Genomic DNA, 19,607 nt, shown 5'->3' on the forward strand with positions numbered 1-19,607 from the left:
ATTTACATGGCTGTACACTGAATGTGCTAATCAGCTCACAGCAGAAGAGCTGATAAAATGGGTTATTTTTAATCCAGAGCTGATAAAAGTGTATTTTTTATCTATTTATTTCTTTAATATGAATTTTATCCAGTTACAAGACAAGCTGGCCTTCATGACTCTCATAATTTATGAGGCCACATGCCAGTTTTGGCTGCTCTGAGTTTGGAGCCACAGCCACAGGTATTCCTCCAGCAATAAATAACACATTTTTATTTCCAGTTGCATCTAATCAAGGTTACAGAAAACTTACCCGTAGCCCCGCAGAAAGTGTTTACAACAATTGTCTCACAAGAGCAACTCTGCAACAGCAGCTGCAGAACACTATCCTCTAGGGTGTGATTCTCTCTTTTACAATAATATATAATAAAGACGATCTGCAAGAAGAAACCACTGAAATCTACTGTTCACTCAGTTACATTTCAAGGGTATGTCAAGAAAATATCGGATTGAAGCAATTAGCAATCTTCCTGCTTTCTCCATGTTCCAGGAAAATTAGAAGCTATGCTCTACTTTTACCACTATGTTTTTGTTTGCTTTATTTCATCCAATGGTTTTATGGCAGCCAGCCAAAAGCTGGCATTGTCTCCTAGTTGGTATGAGAAAGGAGTGCTTTGCAATCCACTGTGAATAAACAGGATTTTGTTGATGACTTTTTAAATAATCAACGACCTGCTGGTATTTAGTCTAAAAATTTTATGTAGAAAACCAAAGCAATAAAAGTGAATCTTTAACACCTGTATTAAAAGTGTAATATTGAACTTTAAATAGATGATGGTCATTGTATGATGAGGCATGACTTTTGAATCTCCTTGCTTTGTGGGGCAAGGAGAAGAAAGTCTAGCAGGTTATGTTTCTCATTACATATGCGAGCTGATTGCTCCACAACTTCAGTGCAAAATGTTTTGCATCCTGACTGCAGCTACTGGCTGTTGAGACAGAATTTTTGCTTGTGTTTTAGCTTGGTTGGGTTTCACTTGGTTTTTGATTCTGTTGTTTGTTTTTTAGTATTGTGAATCTGGGGAGACCTGGAGCTCTTCCACTATACAAGGCAGGAGTTAGCCACTGTAATACTGCAGAAAGTAAAGCATTAATTACATTCAGCCAATTCTGGTCATGCTGTTATGGCCCTATGGGGTAGTGGTGAAGTTTCTACATTATTGCTTTTCTTTCCTCTTGTTCCAGTATCTCACATTTTCACCAGCCCTAGTGTTTCTCAGGTGGTGGATGAAGGCTTAAGTTTAACAGAATTTGAAAAGAAGATTGATGTTCCAGACTCCTATTGTGGGCCACGACTCTCATTCCCCCTTACTGTTGAAGATGCCAATGCTCTTCTTCATGCTTTCAGGAATGAACAGGTAAGTTGCAGCTAGTTTGATTTCTTTTTAATTATTTTACATCTCTGTCAAGTTGTAGCTCCACAATCAGTTGAATCCAATGTAAGGCTAAACTGGTGCTCAAGGAGATATTTTACCCTTCCTTTCCATCCCATTACCCTTTCCTGATAGCCCCATGTGATCATACAGGTACATGGTGAGCTGTCTTGGGAAACTGATCTGGCTGGAAGCTAACAACAAAATCAAAAGCAGTCAGTTCTCAGCCAGACCAGTTCCCAGGTTTGATTCACTACTTGGCTGCATGACCACCAGAGCCACCACTGGGGAGGTGACAGGGACTAGTGGGGACCTCCTCTTCTAGCATTGAGATTACAGCTGCAAGGCAGGGGTTATCAGTGAGGGTGCAGGACTCGGGAAGGTGTCCTAAGCTAACCTAGAAACTAGTTATCATCCTTTCCTGGGTTAAAAATGCTCATTTTGTGGTCCTCTTTTTTATTGTTTTATTTTTTTTATTCCCCACGCCATTCTTTTTAGAGGAATTGAGGTGTAAGGGTTAATTGCCTCATTCCAGTGTGCAAGACTCCACCATAAAGGAAGAGTGACTGTAAAGCATCACTAATGTAGCAGAACAGGGTGGTATCACAAATCTCAGGAGCTTTCTGTCTGCAGCTGCCAAGGCACTGAGAAGGCTGTTGCTGATTCTCTATGCTCCTGGGCAAGCCTCTTTGCTGCCCTCTTACAAGATGAGGGTGGGGCAGGGAGGCATTACATGGCACAGCTCTGTTTGAACTTGTAGTCATTTGTGCTTAACAATATACGGTTCTATCCTGCTTTATAATATACTAAATAACAGTGGAGGTTTTTTATGCAATTTTCTGTGGAGGCTGATCTTAAAAGTATCAAAGTATAAAGTGCAAGATAAATCATCCCACCCAGGCTTCACCTTACTGTCAGCTCTCTCTTTTCTTACTATGGTTGGCATTTTATTAAGAAAATGATTATATGTAATTGGCCTTTTTTTGTTTGTTTTAAAAACACGGATCGTGAAAAATCAGTCTGTAACTCATCTGTCTCCTCTACCAAACTCCCTCAGACCTGTGTTTGAATTAAAAGCCTTAAAAATCACTGACTAACAATATTTTCATAAAAAGCATTAGCAGAGAAAACCAGAAGCTTCAATGTTGCATTCTTATAACATCTTCACAGTGAACAGGAAGATAGCTCTTACCAAGGCAACCCTTGCTGGAGTTTCCCTCTCATTATTTTTGCAATTTGCTGAAATATCATTTATGGCCTTCAGGGTATTTTTGGTTGGTTTGTGTTGGTTTTTTTTACTCACAGCTAGAATGACATCCTTTTTTTTTCCCCAGTTACTTTGAACAGATGACCTTATGCAACGATTCTGAATGCTGTATAATTCAGTCTCTCATCCTTTCTGTAGATGGAAAGAGTAGAAACAACACACTATTAATAAAAGGGAAAAATATGTAAAGCAAGTTTGTTAAGGGCTTTATATCCAATCACCAGGAAGCAAGTGCAAAGCTATGAACACTCCTAATTCCCAGCAGTAAACCATACAGCCTGTAATCATGTCTGGAGGTCTATAGTATAAATAATCTTGGCAATACATGTCTGATATTAATAAAGCAGACAGACGTATTGCTACTTCCAATAAGTCTTCCTTTTCTCCCTGCCTTTTTCTCTCACAGCTGCTTCATGCCCGCTATGTACTGCAGCTACTATCTGAAACTAGGAGGGTTCTCAAGGAGATGCCAAATATCACCCATCTTTCAACTTCCTACTCCAAGGAGATAACTGTCTGTGGTAAGGTGCCAGAGAAGTCAACCACTTAGGGCTACCAGTTGATATTCTAAGTGGTTACAGACTGACACAGACATTTCCACATATTGCCATTTCAAGAGAGAAGAAAATTCTTGATGCGTTCTTTTTTCTTTTTTTTTTTTTTCCCCCACAAATGCATAAATCGGAACAACAAAAAAAAAAGGTTCCTGAGTCACACTAAGTATATTTTAAGAAAGTCCCTCACCTCCTCTTTTTCTCATTAAACATTTCTGAACAAGTCAGTATTAATTCAGCTAACACTGAAGTGTAGCTTAAATATTCCTGCACTTCCATCTCTAAAATGCCACCAAGTATTTTGATCACTGTTTGCAAGTCTTACCGCTTTCTTCTCTTACTGAGGAAAAAAATTTACCATCATAATTTACTCAGTAATGATTTTAATGAGGGCTTAATAGGGGTGGCAAACAAGACCTTTCATTGATAGCATGACTATCTAGAATAAATTGAAATATAATAAACCCTCATTTCTAAAGGGACCCAAGAGGATGGATCAGTCTTTATACAACCAACAAATTAGTCTCACAGAATGATGTGATGTGTTACAAGGTAAAAAACTAAGAGCTTATTGCCCATCTATTTTGTTACGCTTTCGTAAATTATGGATAAAGGGATGCAATATTCTGACTCGCCACAGAATGCAGTAGCTGCAAAACAGATCAGGAATGGTGACATTAGCTCTTGACAGCTAGCAGTGTGTGCTGTGTGTAATAGTAAAGTGGTATAAGGAAGGATACTATGACATATGCAAAACAAATAATGTTTTTTAAGATGTAGTTATGCATCTACTTTGATTGCCAGGAAAGGGTTTGTTTAAATGAGGGTTTGTATAAACAATAATTTGTTAACCAAACCAACACAACCTCTCTGCAAACCAAGGAAGCACATATTCCTACTTGTTCGTGACACAGCATGTTCTTACTAAGCAAAATTTACCTTCTCATGTTTGCACTGCATTTGCACTATGTAAGCAACATCTAAAGGGGTGCCTTTCCTGCCATTGAAACTAATAGTTTTTGTAACCAAAAAGACCCTCTGCATAAGATGAAAGATCAATTTTTAGACATAATTGGTCCAAAATGTTGATTTCCTTAAAATTAGGTATCCCTCTCCCCATTTTCTTTTAATTTCAAATTAATTATGCAGATTAGTTATGCACCTGAAATGTTTGCATCTAACATATGTGATGAAGATCTCATAGCTTGAAGGATTCCTTAGAATGACTTCAACAGGCTCATAATTAATAAAAAGTTGCACAGAAAACATGTAGACAGGATAAAAATGTCACTTCTCTTTTCCTACTGACTGGTGGTGAAAGCATAGTATCACAAGATAGTTTTTGAAACTGTTCTGTGGCTTTGTGGTGGTGAATCGCAGACGGGAGAAGGTTGGTTCTGTGAGCATGAAATTCAGTCATGTGCAGAGGGGAGCTATGCTGCATTGATCTTTTGTGTTGGGGTGAAATTCCCCTGCCTGTTCCAAAATAAACTTCTTGGAAAGGGCCAAATCTGTCATTCCTATGGCCTTAGCACTGAGGCATACGAGCATGGACAGTTCTTGACACTCTCCATCAAATCCTCCCTGTAGTAATCAAAACCTGGCCCTGAATCAGACTGATGTTCGATTGTGCTGTATATAGTGGGCTGTTTACTAAATTTAAACCTGTTAGTATGTAGAACTCTATCATAAATTCTAAAAGTCTTTTAGTGACATTTTCTGTTTTTCAGGTTTATGGTATGTTTTTTCATCTTACTCCCATTTCCCAGAGGGAACCTTTGTCTATGTGACTGGTCTGATCTTCAGATCCAACTGGAAAGACAAAAACATACAAGACAATTGTATACTCTTTTAAGTATTTAATTGCCCGATTTTACAAGCAGCCTCAGTATGTACCTTAAAATGAAGCTAATCCTAATACAAGCAAATTACTAAGGAAAACATGGGGGGAAACTTGTTAGAAGTAGCTAATTCCAGTTTTATAATTCCATTTTTTTCATCCTCTGAGGAAAAAAAAAAAGAAAATTATGCTTTTGTTTCCTGTAGGAGATTTGCATGGAAACCTAGATGATCTTTTGCTGATATTCTATAAGGTAAGTAGGCAGTCTGTGATGTAGTGTTTTCACTTCATGACTTGTTGTTAAGAACATGTGCTTATGTCTGATATGATTTATTCCTTTTATAACTGTACATGCGATATGCATGTACCACACACAAATCCTGGAACAATTTGAATGGTGTCTCTGTTTTTTTTCTTTGCTTTTCCTTCTCGATATCCTTCTGCTCACTCTGAAGGAGGAGATGCAGGAGATCTTTCTCTTCCTAAATGTTGAACTGGGGCATGTACCAAAGTTAGAGGGTTCCTTGCAATGTCTCCGAAGTCCTGCCACTGTTTTATATTCCATATTGACTAAGTCTTCTAAAATCAGGAGCTAACTTAGTTCCTGATGTAACATTACAGCATGGATAATTTGGCCCTCCAGAAAAAAATGCAGAAGCTTTCATTTAGGCCTTTCATTGATACCTGCAAAGTGCTTTTTGTTATTATTTGTTTACAGGAAACAAAAAAGAGTGCTGCCTGTTTAAAAGCTTTTTTAAGTCTTGGAAGCAATCACGTAGTCTGCACAAAGTGGAAATACCTTGGGCACCCTTTACATACGCTTGAACAGCTACTTGCTTTTTAATGTTAAAAACGCATAGCTCTGTTTTACTGATGTGAAAAAAAAAATAAGCTCCAGGCTATCTTTTCCACAGTTGTATATTTAACTGAAGATGCGGGAAATGTCCTATATTTAGTTTCACATTTATCTTTAGCATGAATCACTACCTTTCATTTAGCAGATACTCTCTTTGATTTGAGCTTTCCGGGGGAAGGGGTTTGCGTCTCATCCTTATACATTCATCTGCACTGAATGGAGACCAAAGTGAGCTAAACCAGGTGTTTAAATGATGTAATTCCACCCTGCTTCCAACTTCATTATGCTTCTGACACTTGTTGAATGGAAACTTCGTTGCTTTCCCCAAGTGCATACCTGAAGCCTGTTGAAGTTTAATCAGACCTTTTTACAGAGTTCTGCTTTTCTTATTAATCAATCAATTATGTTTAGCTGGTCCTTGGCTTGCAGTATTTTAGCTGTTATTTTAATTAGACAATCTTCCTTTTTGAAACTGGAGTAAGAGTATGATACAGATTGGTTTTATACACAGGACCTGGAGTGGGAAAAAAGAACTATTTCAAAGATAAATGCTCAGATACAGTTACATTTACAACTGCGATCAGCCTGAATTTTACTCTTTTGGAGTAAACAGAAGATGATTCTTTTTCCCCTCTCTAATGGATGTTATGAAGAGAAAAAAAACCTCTAAGCAAGGACTAAATCCTCACTTTAATAAATTCAGAGCCAAAACTCATACTGACTTCAGGCACTTGAGTTTATCCCCCAGTTTTTCTCTGTTAAGCTTCTAGGGGAGTCTTTCCACCAAACCGAATAAAACGAGCAAATATTTAGTCATTTCAAAGCCGTTGAGAAAATAGAGAGCACATGATAGAGCTCCTAGTTGTTTAGAAGCCAATTAAAAGACACAATATTTTCTGTCCCCTCTGAGCAGTTTACTCAGCCGAGCAGCGAACCCAGTCAGCCTCTGGGATCCATTTTCTTCTGCTTCCCTAACTCGGTTTCAGTTAGAAGGGATTTCTTCCTCCAAGTTGGTACGAACCACCCATAACCTTAAACAAGAGGGTGCAATGCTAAACAGTGGCATGAAGAGTGTAGTGATCTCAGGCCTGCACAGAGCTGTGCAGAGCTGAAATGGCTGCTGAAGCACTTTGGAGGCCTGCATGCAGACCGGCTGCCTTGAACGTGGAGCGGTCTGTCCAGGGAACTTTTATCACAGCACTTTTAAAAAAAGGCCAACAACAAACAGACAGAAGCCAGCAATCTACAGTTTATTGATACAATGCTGGTTGTAATAGTGTGTGCAATTCTTAAACCTGGTTTGTCTGAGCCTAAGATAATTACTTCTTTCTCAACAGTCAATTTGTAAGGTTCATTCAGTCCCTGCATTAATCTCCATTAAATTACAGCATTTCCTGCAATTCTTTGAAACCTTTGAATTTTAAATTATGTATTGCTAAGTTAGATTGTTAAAGGATGCTATGGATAGAAATAGCCTGAAGCTGTAGAAAATGCAAACAACAAACGGAAGTTAATTAATCGCTAACCCAGCAGATACAGTAATGATGCCCAGCAGCAAGTTGCTAATCATTAGAGGGCCTTGTTTGCCTCTTTGACATGTCAGAGGCTGCAACAGCCTTTAATTTTGTTTTATTCTTATTGTTGCTCAAAACCGCAGAAAAGGAAATAAAAACTTTGCATGAGTGTGGAACAAAACTAAAATGTCACATTGAAGTTGGAAGTCCAAAACAAACTCTCGTTTAAAACTAAGAGTTGTGGGTAAGTTTTTCCAAAAGAAGAATGAATCTGGAGAGTGCGTCAGTAGATCTGTCTTTCCATGAGGACTGCAGTTACAGAGTGGCGGTGTGTATACTGACAATTTGCTCGTGATTCACATGCCTATCGGTTATTAATTCACATTTCCAGGAGCTGCTGCTGAGTCTCTCCTGCCTGTTCCACTTATGAAATCCATCCTTTCTTTTTTAAAACCACTACAACCCACTGCATTAGCAGAATCTCATAAATTGCCGCTCTTGTGAGCACAGACCAACCACACACCTCTTCTAAATTAACTTGGAGAGAGCTGGAGAGAGGCTGCGGCTAAAATCAAGCAAGCTGTATTTACAAAAGTCAGGATTGTGCTGCTGTGGGAATCGAAAGACCAAGATTCACTACTGCATTCCCACATAACAGTGCAGGACACTGATGAGGACAAAAAAAAGAGATTTCCTAATGGATTCAGATTAAATGTTTAATTGAGTCTCTGGCCAAATCGTGCATCCTGCAATAAACCTGCTAAGGCAGTACACCAGGGAATGCCATAGGAACATAGGAAGTGCTGGACACCGACTTAGTAGCTATATTCAGGAAGTGGGATGCCTTACAATGCTGCCAAACCTGTTAAGAGTGGCTTCTACAGTTGTAATGTGATTTTATAGATGTTCTATTGATAATTCTTGTGCATGCCAATTGTGAAAACAGAGGTTTCCTTTTTCTGGAAAGTCAAAGTTTAAATAATGTTTCTGATACTCATGATTGGAAATAATGAAGCTACACATAATTGCTGCTATGCTTCCTGTGAGCTGATGGCACCCATTGACATGTTGATAACTAATCTAATGAAACACACCATCAATTCACAATACTAAGCCACCATTCATAATAGAGCATTGCACTATATCTTCAGAAAAAATAAAGTAAGAAGTACCTATATGTACAGCCTCTCAGGTTTGTGAGCATTCAAATATATTTTTGCCCTGGGCCATGTGAGTAAAATTGAAGTAGTGCTTTCAGGATTAAAGCAACTGGAATCAAGGCTCTTCAGAGTTCTGTATTAAGATTTTCTGTCCTCTGGACTACAGTTTTTCTCAGAAGTTTTAGAAGCATCCACTATTTATGAAATCCTTTTTCTTACTGCATAAGGAAACATAAGAACCTTCAGACTTGTGTCAGAAGATTATTCTTCATGTATTTCTTGTCTTCCATTCAAAATGAATTATTCCTTTCTATTTGCAAGCTCACAACTTCCTGGCAGCAGATGCATTAACAGAAAAGTATATTTTATTAGAAGAATAATGTTCCTATTGGTCCCTTTCAATTTAATAGGTAGAGGAAAGGATTGGAGATGGCATCATAAGAACAGTCAGAGAGGTCACTCTTCTGTGATGGCTCATACAGTTTGTCTGATATGGAGATTTTTGTTCTAAGCAATGGAAATAAAGAAATGCTGCATTTTAGATCTCTGTATTGTGCAGGTTTTTTGCAGATTTTTTCAAGCAAGGTGATCTTATTTGAAATGCTATTTCCTTTATTAGAATAGCATAGAAGCATCTCTAAATGTCCTTTTTTATGTTTCCTTCTGCAGAATGGTCTGCCTTCAGAACAAAACCGCTATGTCTTTAATGGTGACTTTGTTGACAGAGGGCAAAATTCTATGGAAATACTTATAATCCTGTTTGCATTTCTTCTTATCTACCCCAATGATTTACACTTGAATAGAGGAAACCATGAAGACTACATCATGAACCTGAGGTAGATTTTAGGGGGCCGGGGGAGGGAGTATCTGTCCTTTCACTAGAAATGTTGGAGCTTTTGAATGTTACTTTAGCCACTGTGACACTCTAAAACGGAAATAATGTTTTATTAGGTTTTCAGGTGTATCTTTGCATCTTCAAGATGTGTGAGGGGGCAAAGAACATCTTCATGACGCACGGGCACTTGAACAGGAGTTATGTCTTGTCTCTGACCTAATCACAATCTGTTGAAGTCAATGGACTTAGTGCAGCTTCCAGAGTACCAAATCTGGGGAAAGGGAATGGATGGAAGGATGATATATGAGTTAAAGCATTGGCTTTTTCCACAGCACAGCAAAAGACATAATGGTATGCAATGGACCCAGTAAACCAGGAGCTGATATTTCACTTAACTGGAGACTAAGATGTCACTTCTGTTGTGGATGGAGTGATGCATTTCACTTGTAAGAGGGGAGCAGTGAAATATGTATTGATATAAAACAGCAATTTAATGAAGTTTGATAGTAAATACAGCAGTGTTTTAACAAGATTCAATGGCAAGGCACACTTGGTTATTTACTGCAGAGAAGACAGGATCAGACAGAACTGTCAGGGAGACCCTCCTGTGGAGTCATGAGGTTCAGAAAGGACCCCCTTGCTTTCTAAACTCCTTCTCAGAGGTGAGTCCAGGTGCGGCTGGATCCAATCCTAGCCACAGACTTGGTGAATTGTTTATGTCTTTATGTCTAAAGGATTATATATGCACAATCAGTCCTTTATATCACTTAGCTAAGATTTCAAAGTTTAGCATGCTATAAACCACTTACCAAGGATCTGTTGTGGGAGGGAATCTCTGAACCTCGAGGAGTAACCTTGAGAGCCGTACCTACTCAAGGGGAGATCCTGGTGTACAGCCCACTGCCATTCAGAAGAGCAGAGAGGGGTGGGGGGAACACACCACCACAACTTCCCAAACACAAGGGGTGAGTAAATATCCCAGCTTCTACACCGTGGAGGTCCATTAGTTGAGAGGTGGTAGTCTGACCCATTGCAGAAACAGCTGAGATATGTTATCTAATCCAGACATTTGTACTCAGCTGTACTGAAAGTGTGACTTGTAGACAAAATCATCTCATAGACATGAGAACTCCTCCTCAGTTTTGGTCCCTACAAGTCTAAGTTGCCCCAGTAAGTCTTTGGGCGACTGGCTGGTGGGTAGCCTGTTGTATCCCTTCAGTCATTTGGTGAGTGCATGCAGAATATATTGCTTTTTTAACACAGGCATAAACCTGGGTTACAGGCCGATGTTCAAATCCTATTAATGATCCACGTAAGAGAATCAGTTTCACATGATACTTCCGTTTTCAGCACTTAGTTTAAAAACAAACCAAACATCACATAAACCAAGATCAGTTACTTTATCTACAAGGTAGGAAAATTCCAAAACAGTGGAAAATATTAAGTAAATCTGTGGTGGGTTGGAGTGCAAAAATGCATTCCTGCGTATGGCTCTTTGCTGGACGTTTTGATTAGCAGTGCTGCTCATTGCTAAAATGGAAAGCTGAGTGTTAGGTTGTTGTGAAAACGTCCCTTCCACCAAGGACATCTTGGTGTTAAAAGAATGAGGTATCAAAATCCTTGTCCCTTGTTGGGGGAAAAGACTTGATAGACAACATTGTTTAATAAAGCTGAGTGATTTAGAACAAAAACCCTGTGGAGGTTTTATGGGAATTTTTGCCTATCATCAGTTAGGTTCCTTTGAAATTTCTTTCTGGTATCTAAAATGTAAAACTCCTAAGCTATTTCATTTAGATGGGAAAAAGGCCACTTACTTACTACTTAGTGGTCTGGATTCTATTTGTGATCTCTTGTATGTACAAGAAATCCGTTTAACTCAATTCTCGAGGCAGGGCAGAAGAAAGCACATTTGAGCAGTGGTGAAAGACAGAATGGCAGGAGAAAAAGAGGGACAGAAAACTCTATAAAGTGGCAAACACTGTAGAATATCATGCAGAAGGGGCATACTGGAAACCAGTTCATGATGCTGTCTGTTTTCAGGTATGGCTTCACAAAAGAAGTTTCAAAGAAGTACAAGGTAAGATTCCTCCTCCTTCCCCTATATTTCCTTTGTAGTCTTGCACGTGTAAAATGAAACCTGTGTAAACCAGGAAACTTCCAACCAGTTTATTTAGGTGTAGTACAGAATGACTTTAGTAATGTAGTTGAAATTATTTTCATTTTTCAGTGCAATAAGTGTCAAAACAATTTTAAGTGTTAGTGTCTTATGCTTAGAGATCTATGGGCTGATATTCATAAGGCCACTCAAGAACACAAAAAGAGGTGCACGTGAAAGAAAACCAAAATACTATAGCGACAATCAAATGGCCCTCAAGCAAATGTCAGAACATCTTTGTCAGTGTTGCAGTTCGGGGTGTCACCTGGATGGAATCGTTCGTACAGACTGTGGCAGACACCGCCAGAAAAAGGATATAATATAAGAGTATGTTTTACAGGACCATGGGAAACAGATCTTGTGTCTTCTGCGAGATGTCTTTAGCTGGCTTCCCCTCGCCACTATAATTGATAGCAAAGTTCTTATCCTACATGGAGGGATTTCAGACACCACAGATTTGGATTTCCTGAGTGCACTTGAGAGAAATAAGGTAAGAGCTCATAATCATGTGGGAGTAATTTTGTTTTCTTAAAAAAATTTAGCGATACAAATACTAAGATCAAGTTGTTTGCATTAGGAAAGGAAATGTCTGCTGTATAAGGCATATAAGGAAAAAAGGGTCTTGTTTTTCTTCAAAATCAATGTTTAGGAAGGAAGGTTTCAGTAGATGTTGGGAGCCAATTGCTTGCCTGCTGTAAAATAACACGGGTCTTTTGACTTTAAAATAGCTAAAAACACTTCCAATAACTCCCTCCTGCCATCATGACACATTAACCAGAACATATGAAGAGTACTTAATTCTCAGGCATTTCTAAACACTTTAAAAATCAATCTAGACACATCTTTTTAGCACTGCCTTTTGTCCTGAGGCTGTGCTGCTGACATCTGTGGGGGAAATTCTCCACCTGTGAGGCACTCCCTCGGCAGCAGCTGAGCTTTACACATGTGGGAGAGCCTTTCCAGCAGAATCAATCTTCAGGACCTGGCCATGAGAAAACAGAAACTACTGCTTTTCAGGGATTTCGAAGACAGAAACATCCTTTTTTTTTTTTTTTTTTTTTTTTTTTTCTGAAATGGTGAGCAAACACAGCTCTTTCAAACCAGTGAAACCAGTGGAAAATGGTGTGGGCTTTGTTCTCAATTTGGACAACTAAATCGCGATGTCTGCTTGTGGGCAGGGTGCTTAGGTTCCTTATAATCGATGGAGATCAGGAGATCTGCTGGAGATCCAGGACTTCTTATTGCTCAGACAGTCTCCCGTGCTGTTTGCGGAAGCACCCCTTAGCTGACGGCTGGCTCTGGAGAAAGTCGTCTTCGCAGGTCTCCTCCACCAGTCTCCTTTAGGTCTTGTTCATATCTGCCCTCTTCATGCTAATTCACAGACATGGTAGAGCATCCCAGATGGCACAGGGTACATATATTTAAGCAACCTTGTGTACCTTGTCATTAGTGTCTGTGGAATCTAGAGCTATTTCTCTCATCCTCATGTTTTCTAACACGGAAATAAATGCTTTACAGGACAGTTAGGTGTATCTCTGTTTCTTAAAGTTGTGAAAAAGGACAATGAATACTTCTGATCATCAGAGTCTAGGCTCTGTTGGCTATGCCCCTGTACACTAAAATTGGGTGCCTAACTACAGATGTAGGTGTCTTAACTGTGAGCTGAGTTCTGCCCACACTTTCACCAAGGCTAAGCTCAGCGTGTTACTGATGCGGCATCTGTGAAATGCCGAATTAACAGGTCAAAGTTGCTGCCACAGGAGAGCATTGCTAATGAGACCTGTGTTGGCCACAACACAGGGCAATAATCACTCAAGGCCAACTGATGTATTTTAATTGGTACAGCTGGCACATGACAGGTCTCAAGTACTGGTCAGTGCACGGGGGAATAACCCAGTGTTTTACTTTGTGTTTTGCATCAGTCCTTTTCCTTGTTAAAGAGTAAAATTTGGGGAGGAGGGAGTTGTTGGGTTGGGTTTTTTTGTTCAAAAAAGAGCTAGTATGAGACAATTTCAAATGAAAAGAGAAGATGATCCCTGGAGAAGGGTCTGTATTAATGGGCATTAATGGAGCTATAGCACACAGCTTCTAAAAAGCAAATGCCCGTGCATATTGGAGGAGGCGGATTTAACAATAAAAGGGCCTGATGTAACACTTCATCAATTTCACTGTTACTCTTGTGATATTCCATTGATTTCAGCCAAATTAACCTGGTGGCATGCTACTGTATCAGAGCAGTAGTGAATGCCATTTCATCTTCAGCACAGCATACATGTATATTTTCCAGTTTCCAGTGAAGCTGGGCACTAAAGTGTCTGCCCTGAGCCCAAACTGTACTTGCTGTATAGTGAGACCTTGTGATTGTCGCTTGGAAGCAGCCTGTGCATCTTGATAAGAATATGAGAGCAGCTCTGAAGAGGCTGGTCACTGATAGATCTAAAGCAAAATTTCTGCAAGTGCCAAACACCTGCAGCTTCCATGCAGCCTGTGAGTTTAGAACATTATGAGAGTTCAGTACTGAGTACCGTAAAAGGGGAACTGATGTGCCTTTCAGCTGACATCTCTGTATCATCTTTATGTTCTGGTAACTCTTTCAACGCATTACTTTTTTTTTTTTCTAAAGTTGAAATCTTTGATGCGGCCACCAAAGTCAGTGAGAGACAGACAGGACCAAGTGAAGGAGAGAATTCCCACAACCAGACCCAGTAAACATATTGCCAACCGGAATGTCGCAGGAGAAACACAACACATCTCGTCATCGGGCTCCACTGAGCCTTCAGGCTCAAATTTGCCTGCAGAGCCCACCCTGAAGGAATGGAAGCAAGTAGGTGAAGCCAAAAACAGACTAATACCAAACCTGCAGACCCCACCTCCCCTGGCAAAAACCCGGCAGGCGCTCTGGTCAGGCAGTATGTTTGAGTCTTGGGGGACAGTCTCTTCATAAGCAGCCCATCATTCTTGGGAATATACCAGCCAGCTCTTAGTTCTCTGGATGCTTTGTGTAGACCTGGTAGTCAAGGCTTGTGATTTTATACCTTACAAGTACAATTTACCCAGTGTTTTTTCTTAGCCATTAGTTTAGTGGTAACTTGGCAGTGCTAAGTTAACCGTTGGACTTGATGATCTTAAAGGTTTCTTCCAACCATAACAATTCTATGAGGAGGATACAGCTTGGTATGAGACGTGTTTGCATGCCCTCATGTGGTTGGATCTGTTGCTACATACGTGGTTGTCAGTTTAGGTTAGACTTTGCAATTGTCGGCGACAATAAGCACCTTTTTTTGGCTGTGGTTTTGGCAGTTGAATGCTGATACTGTCCAAAAAAACCCAGCTCCTGAGACCTACAGGCTGATTACTCAGGAGTAGGAATTTTGTGTCCTCTGGCTGTTCATTTCCTCTTGAATATTAGAGGCAATATGGAGCTCTTGTCATGCTGTAATTTAATAAATTGTGACAATTTGAAAAGCTTAATTTGCACAGCAATTTAGAAACTCAAAGTTGAGTTCTGTATAAGTGTATTTTTCTGAGCTTCTCTTCAGACAGCTGCTTTGAGGGACACATGCCTTTGTTTTGCTTCTTGAGAAGCAAATCTGTCTCTGAAAGTGTGATTTTCCAAGAAACATATCTGACCTAAAACTAATATAATGGGCGCAAGCAACCCCTCAAATCTGACACGCCCCCAGCTAACCAAGCTTCCACTGAACCATGCTCACAAATGTGGAATATATTAGTCTAAACCTTGTCCAGTGAGGTTTACACAAAGACATTTTGCCTGTTTGCTACTGACTAGAATTATTAGGTTAGGTGACTTTAAACCATGATAATTCATCCTCATTTCTGTAAAATCTTGTTTTGAAACGTGAGCAAACCCAAGATAATAAAGCCAAAGGCAACTCTTGTCACGTTTAGAGCAGGCACTCCCAAGCTTAGTTTAGGTAAAACCACCGACCCATGTGGTTGTCAGGTCTGTGCTGGGAAATAGACAACACCTCTCACACCTACATGAGAAGGCGGCAGCTATTGCTCTCTTTGAAATAGCCCAGGTACCATTCCTGATGCACCTACTCGAGTCTGGAAACTTCAGCTGTAAAAGGAGGTACATTTCTGAAATAATATCTCATCTGAAAAATTTCATCCAAAAACTACATAATATTTCTAAAGAAAAGTATAACAAAAATTTCATCCCAAAAGAATGCCCTGCTGAAAGGAAGAAAACATGAGACATACTTGTTAGCCCAGGTGTGTTTTCTCCCTGTACGGTGGGGCTTTTGCCATGGCCAATGCTTTAGACAGCCATAGCCCATCAGTCCTCACCTACTGCCAGTTCTCGCTTGCTTGAGTTTGCTATTTACAGATCCTTGACATTCTCTGGAGTGATCCAAGAAGCCAGAATGGCTGTACACCAAACAAGTGTCGAGGAGGAGGTTGTTACTTTGGCCCTGATGTTACTGCCAAGCTGTTTGAAAAGTATAATCTGAAGATGCTCATCAGGTCTCATGAATTTAAGCCGGAAGGTTATGAGATCAGTCATGATGGGAAGGTAAGATGCTTCCATGTAAAGCAGAATTCTCCTGTGAATTTCACAGGCATATCCACAGTAGATTTGCCTGCGAAGTTAATTAAAAAAAAGTATGCCTTCTTTAGAATGGGTTTGGGGCAATTGTGTGCTAGACAGATGTTAGAACAAATTACGGAGTTCTGACAAACAAAATTCTTTACAGCTTGAGGGAGTGGGGACTGGCTTGTTACTTGCGTGAAAACAAATGAACGTCAGCAAAATCCCCGAGGACAGTTATGTGTAAATATAGTGCAAGAGATGCTCTAAACCTCTAGAAGCCTTTTAACTTAATCATTTCTCTTCTGGCCCTGCTTTCTGACATGCTGTATCAGGAGGCCAGCAAGAATCCTGAAAACCAGGTCTATCTTTGAAAGAGGTTTCTGTTAATCAGCATGTTAAATCACACTCTCCTTGGAACTGAAGTCTTCCTACGACAGGCCAAAAATACAGGCCTGGAACCGTGACTTGAAAAGTGCAAGCAATTTGGGGAATGACATAGTTGTTGATCTCTGATTTTATATGTAGACACTTCGTTTTGTAACCTGCATGTTTTTCTAAGATCAGCTTCAGAAATCAGTCTCAAGAAGAGTAGTTGTAGCCAATCCAGTTTCTCTGTTTCCTATGATCAGGTTATCACCATATTTTCTGCTTCTAACTATTACGAAGAGGGGAGCAACCGGGGAGCATACATCAAACTGAATCCGGAACTGATTCCTCGCTTCGTACAGTATCGAGTCAGCAAGTACACTCGCAGGGAGAATCTTCGGGAGAGGTAAAGCTGTGTGTTGTACGTAGTGAGGGTGTACTCGCTTGGCATCCCAGTACCTGCCACAAATCTATAGCTTGACTGAATAATTGAATAGACACCTATTTTCCTTGGTTTTCCTTGTTTTTCTATTTTCAATTTAAAAATTAATACAGTAGACAAAACATGTTCTAAGTGCTCTAACTTGGTTTCCTGAGAAACTCCCAAAGGCAATTAGACGCGGTAAGTGGTTAGAACAGACAATTGCCAGGGACTCCTAAAGGGCCTGCGCCTGTCTGTCAGGTCTGCTTTAAGGCTGCAGTGCTGATCTGGACAAATCCTGTTAACGAATTGAGTCCAAAAAGTTACCATGACAGCTTTACCATGCCCAGCTCTGTGGTCAGATTTACTATAGCAAAGCAGCTTAGAATTACCTGCATAAACTTAATTATCTCCTAAATTCAGATTATTCTTATGGAGCTTTGTTTGTTTAGTTGGTTTGGGTTTCCCCCTTCCCCGCCCCCAGTGTTGTCTTTTAGTATGACCCTAAGCATACTACATGTTACAGGATATAAGAATTTGATAATGAATGTTGAAAAGCATAAAGTGCTAGCAGATTTAAATCCTTTAATGATCTCTCCATTTATTTCCTCATAGGGTGGGTACAATTGAATCATCTGCCTTAAAGTCCTTACGTGAGAAGATTTATGCCCACAGGGCTGAACTCACTAGTGCTTTTGCACAGTATGACCTCAACGGCACAGGTAACACTACCGCTTTGTCCAGTTGCCACCAGGTGTGCGTGGGCGCAGAGGGGACAAACCCCATGGAGAGGTGTCCTGCCTGCCAGTGTAAGGCTGGAGGGCAGCAGAGGCTGGCTGATCTTATGTTCTTCCTGAGCACAGAGGAGGGTAGGTGGTAACAAGTGCTTAGCTCCAGGAAAACAACTTGTGGGGATGAAGCTTTAAGTAGGAAGAAGAAAACAACTGAAACACATGGGCAAATAAGGAAATAGTGTTTGTTGTTGGGCAGAGAATTTGGGCAGGTAAATCCAGCTCCAGAAGCTCAAAGGTCACCACCTCCACCTGCTGTGAAGGGAACTGGGGTCTCAGGTGAGGGGGAACTGGTCTCCTTCTGAATCTGGGAGATATCTGAGTTAAGTGGACTGGCCGTGCTACTAGGAAACACATACTCACCCATCAGCTGAAGAAAAGTCAGGGGTAAGTTGATACATGAACCTTTTATTTAGGAGCAAGGAGTTAGTGATTTCTAGCACAAATACTGCTTTTCCTAATGATGGCTTCTCACGTGACTGGGTTGTCATCAGTGCCCCTGAAAGGGCAACCAATAAGTGATGGTACTGTCCTTTGCCCACTGAACAACTGTTTAACATATTTCTGCCTTGTTGGGTTTTCAGCGACATAGGTCTCTATAGTTGCAGCTCAGATGAAATCTGAAGTACTCTTTATGGTGTAATCTGGTTTTCTCAAAAGGTATTAAAACACGCTGAACATCATGATAGGATCACAAAGTTGTTGAGATTGGAAGGGACCTGCAGAAATGTCTAGGCTGACCCCGCTCTTCATTGTTATGAGGGTTTTTATCCCGGGGCTAGGAGAAAACGTTTATGTTTTGCAACTGTTCTTAAAAATGGCAGAAGGCATGCTGGTGACTGATTTGTGCTGTGTCACGTACTGCTTGTAACCATGAACTGACCCCTTCCGGCAGGCAAGATTTCTGTCAATGACTGGGCTGCAGCGATGGAGTCTGTCCTACAGCTGGAACTGCCCTGGAGGATGCTGCGGTCTCAGTTAGCACAGACAAACTCAGCCGGAGAAGTTGACTTCATGTCATGTTTTTATGATTTGAAAATGGGTCAACCTATAAAAGAGGTAAGCAGGAAAACACCTCCGTGCAAATCTTGGAGGAACGGCTTTTGATTCAACTTGAGGCACAAGACAGTGGTTTGGCCAATCAGGTAGACATCTACAGCTGAACTAGTTGCCGAGCTTCCCTTTATAGTCACTGGAGGGACATGAGCACTGCTGGGGTACGAATCATCATTCCCTGCTAAGGTAGATGCCTAAAATAGGTTGGATGAATCACATGCTAGAACTGCTTCTTACTTTCCGTTGACTCTCAAGGGCGTTTAGATAACATAGCTGAGGAGATGCGACAAATCCTTCCCAGAGCACTCAACTCTCACTCTTTGAGATGAGCTTTTCAGATGTGCTCCAGAGCCAATTCAGGCACATGTAGGAGGGGGTCACATTTGTAGATGGACTTTTAGATGTTTAATGGCAGCTGAGGTCTCTTCTACAGAGTCCAGTTGTTGCTGAGTGGCTGCATAGTGCTTTGTACTTGGCTGTCTCCATCATTTTTCTGAACAGCAGGATCCATTCACATATGTACAGCAAAAGCTTAGTGAGAGTGCATGGCCTACAGCATCTTCCCTAGATTATCCCTATTTCCGCAAATAATTACTGAAGGTAGGAGGTGTGAAAGGCTCCTTCCCCCTCGCCCTGCCATCTGAAAGTGACAGGTTTTAGCTGATTATGCCTCGGGGCAAGACACAAAGTACCATTCCAGGGAACTTGAACATAAGGATATTTTTTTTTTTAAACATTTGACAAGTTAAACTGGGAAACTAGATTTAAATAGTACAGATTCTGGTGCTTAGGCTAACTCAAATCAGGGTCTGAATGCTTTCC

General features: G+C 40.4%; 1 protein-coding gene across 1 annotated transcript in view; it reads left to right on the plus strand.

Annotated features, from left to right (window-relative positions):
* Window positions 1-19,607, plus strand: part of PPEF1 (protein phosphatase with EF-hand domain 1) — a 30,481-nt gene that overhangs the window by 10,099 nt on the left and 775 nt on the right. The window contains exons 4-14 of the mRNA XM_054215695.1: window positions 1,225-1,397; window positions 3,086-3,200; window positions 5,280-5,326; window positions 9,273-9,439; window positions 11,479-11,515; window positions 11,934-12,083; window positions 14,217-14,417; window positions 15,948-16,133; window positions 16,781-16,923; window positions 17,554-17,660; window positions 18,625-18,788. Of these exons, the coding sequence (XP_054071670.1) occupies window positions 1,225-1,397; window positions 3,086-3,200; window positions 5,280-5,326; window positions 9,273-9,439; window positions 11,479-11,515; window positions 11,934-12,083; window positions 14,217-14,417; window positions 15,948-16,133; window positions 16,781-16,923; window positions 17,554-17,660; window positions 18,625-18,788 (1,490 nt within the window). The remainder of the gene's footprint in view (window positions 1-1,224; window positions 1,398-3,085; window positions 3,201-5,279; window positions 5,327-9,272; window positions 9,440-11,478; window positions 11,516-11,933; window positions 12,084-14,216; window positions 14,418-15,947; window positions 16,134-16,780; window positions 16,924-17,553; window positions 17,661-18,624; window positions 18,789-19,607) is intronic.

The sequence above is a fragment of the Rissa tridactyla genome, chromosome 1 (genome assembly GCF_028500815.1).
Source record: "Rissa tridactyla isolate bRisTri1 chromosome 1, bRisTri1.patW.cur.20221130, whole genome shotgun sequence".
NCBI lineage: Eukaryota > Metazoa > Chordata > Aves > Charadriiformes > Laridae > Rissa > Rissa tridactyla.